Below are 2452 nucleotides of genomic sequence, written 5' to 3' on the forward strand. Positions count from 1 at the left end.
ACTTGAGGATAGCTGAGGGACTGGAAATTGGTAAAGGGGATTTTACTTCTTCTTACCCTTCAATAAAAATTCATTTCTAAAATGTCATAAGTCTCTAATGAGAGGCCCCGGTTTGGGCGGACTTTCATAGAATGATTCTTCAACAGAATCAAGATAATATTGACATCAGCTTCCTTGATAGTTGATTCTTTTCCTTTTTTCCCAGGAGGGAAGAATAAAAAAAGGACCAAAGTAATTCATAAAGATAAAATGCTAGCTCTACTTGAGTTCTAGTCTTGGAGGCAAGTGGAGCATCTAATTCCAGATGAACCATTTTTAAAAAAAAAATTGAGCCAGCATCTTGCTCTGTCACCCAGGCTGAAGTGCAGTGGTGTGATCTCGGCTCACTGCAATCTTTGCCTCCTGGGCTCAAGAGATCCTCCCACCTCAGCCTTCTGAGTAGCTGGGACTATAGGCATGCACCACCACGCCCAGCTAATTTTTGTATTTTTAGTAGAGATGGAGTTTTGCCATGTTGCTCAGGCTGGTCTCAAGCTCCTAGACGCAAGCGATCTGTCCGCCTCGCCCTCCCAAAGTGCTAGGATTACTTACAGGCATGAGCCAACGCGCCTAGTCTCCAGATGAAACTTTTAATATTGGTGTGGACTTGGGCATGTGAATCAAACTCTTTGAGCCTCAGACTCCTCATCTATAAAATGGGACTGATAATCTCTACTTGTGAAGTGAGACAATGGACGTGAAGTTTCAAGTACAGTAGGCCCATAGTAGGCACTCAATAAAAAGATAGCCATATTGATTCTCCTGAACTTTCCATCCCCACTCCCTCTGCTCCCATTGGCTTCCTGAGGACATGCCCTTCCTCTGCAGGCTGCTCTTGCTCTCCCCTCACCCGTGGTGTCCTGGCAGTCACAGCACTCCTGGGCACTGGTGGGATCGGAGGTGTTGCAGCAGTGGAGGCAGCGGCTGTCGTCCACGTGCAGCACCAGGTTGGCGGGGCACAAGGTGCAGTTCTTGGCCCCTGGTCCCTTGCATTCCATGCAGCTCTCGTGGCATTTTTCACAGTTAAACTTCTCTCCCTGGTAAGAGCAATCAAGAGGTTCCGTCTGAGTGCAGAGGGATTAACAAGCACTGGAGTTCCCAGATGGTATTTCATCTTGTCTCCATAAGGAGGGAGGTGTGTGGGGGACAGCAGAAGGATGGTGTGTTCTGAGCCCATTTTAACTGTGCTGGGTGAAAGAACCCACTGTCTGTGATGGGGTGGAATCATGACTGTGCCCTGCCCTTTGAGATCTGCTAATAACAGTGGGAGAACAGACGTCTAGAACAGTTTGGGTTAGGAGCTGACAGCTCCTGTGCTCAAGGACAGCTCCTGTGCTTAAGGACAGCTCAGGTCAAGGACTAGTTTTGTCTGGCCCACACTGTTGACTTTCAGTTTAAAATATTTTGCATTCATTTCCCACATCTCAAAAGTGGGATATTTCACATGTAAATTCGTTCCTAATTTCTCTTTAGACACTAGAAGACCTGTCAACACTGGATTCGTCACTCCCATGTGGCAATGGCCCCCCTTTCCACTCTTCTATTTGACACAATTCCCAGCACTTGCTATGATGTCACCAACATGTAGGTGATACATCCATTTCTACTTTCCTTCAAGCTTCAAGCTTACACTGTGGTTTTCTTTGACCCAGCATTTATGTTTGTGACCTGCTTGGCCCTCTGTGGTTACTGGATTACTGTGGTCAGGCCCCAGAATAATATAGATTGTGGCTGTGTAGCTCAAGTAGTTACATCTCTTTAGGAAGACAGTGGAGAGATGAGAAGAAAGTGGCTTCCCTCCTGACAAGTTGCTCCTTGACTGGTGCTGGAAATGTGGGTTAGGGAAGGTGCCTTCCTGTTTTACTTCTGTAACTTTGGAAGTATGGTATGACAGTAAAAGAAGGAATGAAAATTGCTTTTGTTGAGCACCTTGGCATGTTTCAGGCACTGACAAGGTGCTTTCTCAGCTGTTACTATCTCATTGAATCCTGCATCTCACATATTATCTCATCCTTCAGGTTTAATCCCAGCTTTGTTACTTACCACTCATATAATTTTTTTTTTTTTTTTTTTTTTTGAGACAGGGGCTTACTTTATTGCCCACGCTGGAGTGCACTGGTGTGATCGGATTCAAGCAATCTTCCTGCTTCCGCCCCACATATAGCTGGGACTACAGGCATACACCACCATGTCCAGCTAATTTTCTTTTTTTGTATTTTTTGTAGAGATGGGGTTTCACCATGTTGCCCCGGCTGTACTCATATAATCTTTAACACATTATTTAACCTCTTTGAGCCTCAGTTTCTCTAAACTGTAATGAGGGCTGTTGCCAGAATTTAAAGAGAACTCATACGTAAATATATTAGTTTGTGTTAATGTCATCATGGGGAAATTTACTTATTTTCTAAAGTTT

The 2452-nt window shown here is 44.7% G+C and overlaps 1 protein-coding gene across 1 annotated transcript in view; it reads right to left on the reverse strand.

Moving 5' to 3' along the window:
* The window catches only part of PCSK5 (proprotein convertase subtilisin/kexin type 5), a 485048-nt gene that overhangs the window by 3825 nt on the left and 478771 nt on the right, over positions 1-2452 (reverse strand). Inside the window, exon 37 of the mRNA XM_011984097.1 lies at positions 890-1076. Within this exon, the coding sequence (XP_011839487.1) occupies positions 890-1076 (187 nt within the window). The remainder of the gene's footprint in view (positions 1-889; positions 1077-2452) is intronic.

This window comes from Mandrillus leucophaeus, unplaced genomic scaffold, assembly GCF_000951045.1.
Source record: "Mandrillus leucophaeus isolate KB7577 unplaced genomic scaffold, Mleu.le_1.0 Scaffold260, whole genome shotgun sequence".
Classification (NCBI taxonomy): Eukaryota; Metazoa; Chordata; class Mammalia; order Primates; family Cercopithecidae; genus Mandrillus; species Mandrillus leucophaeus.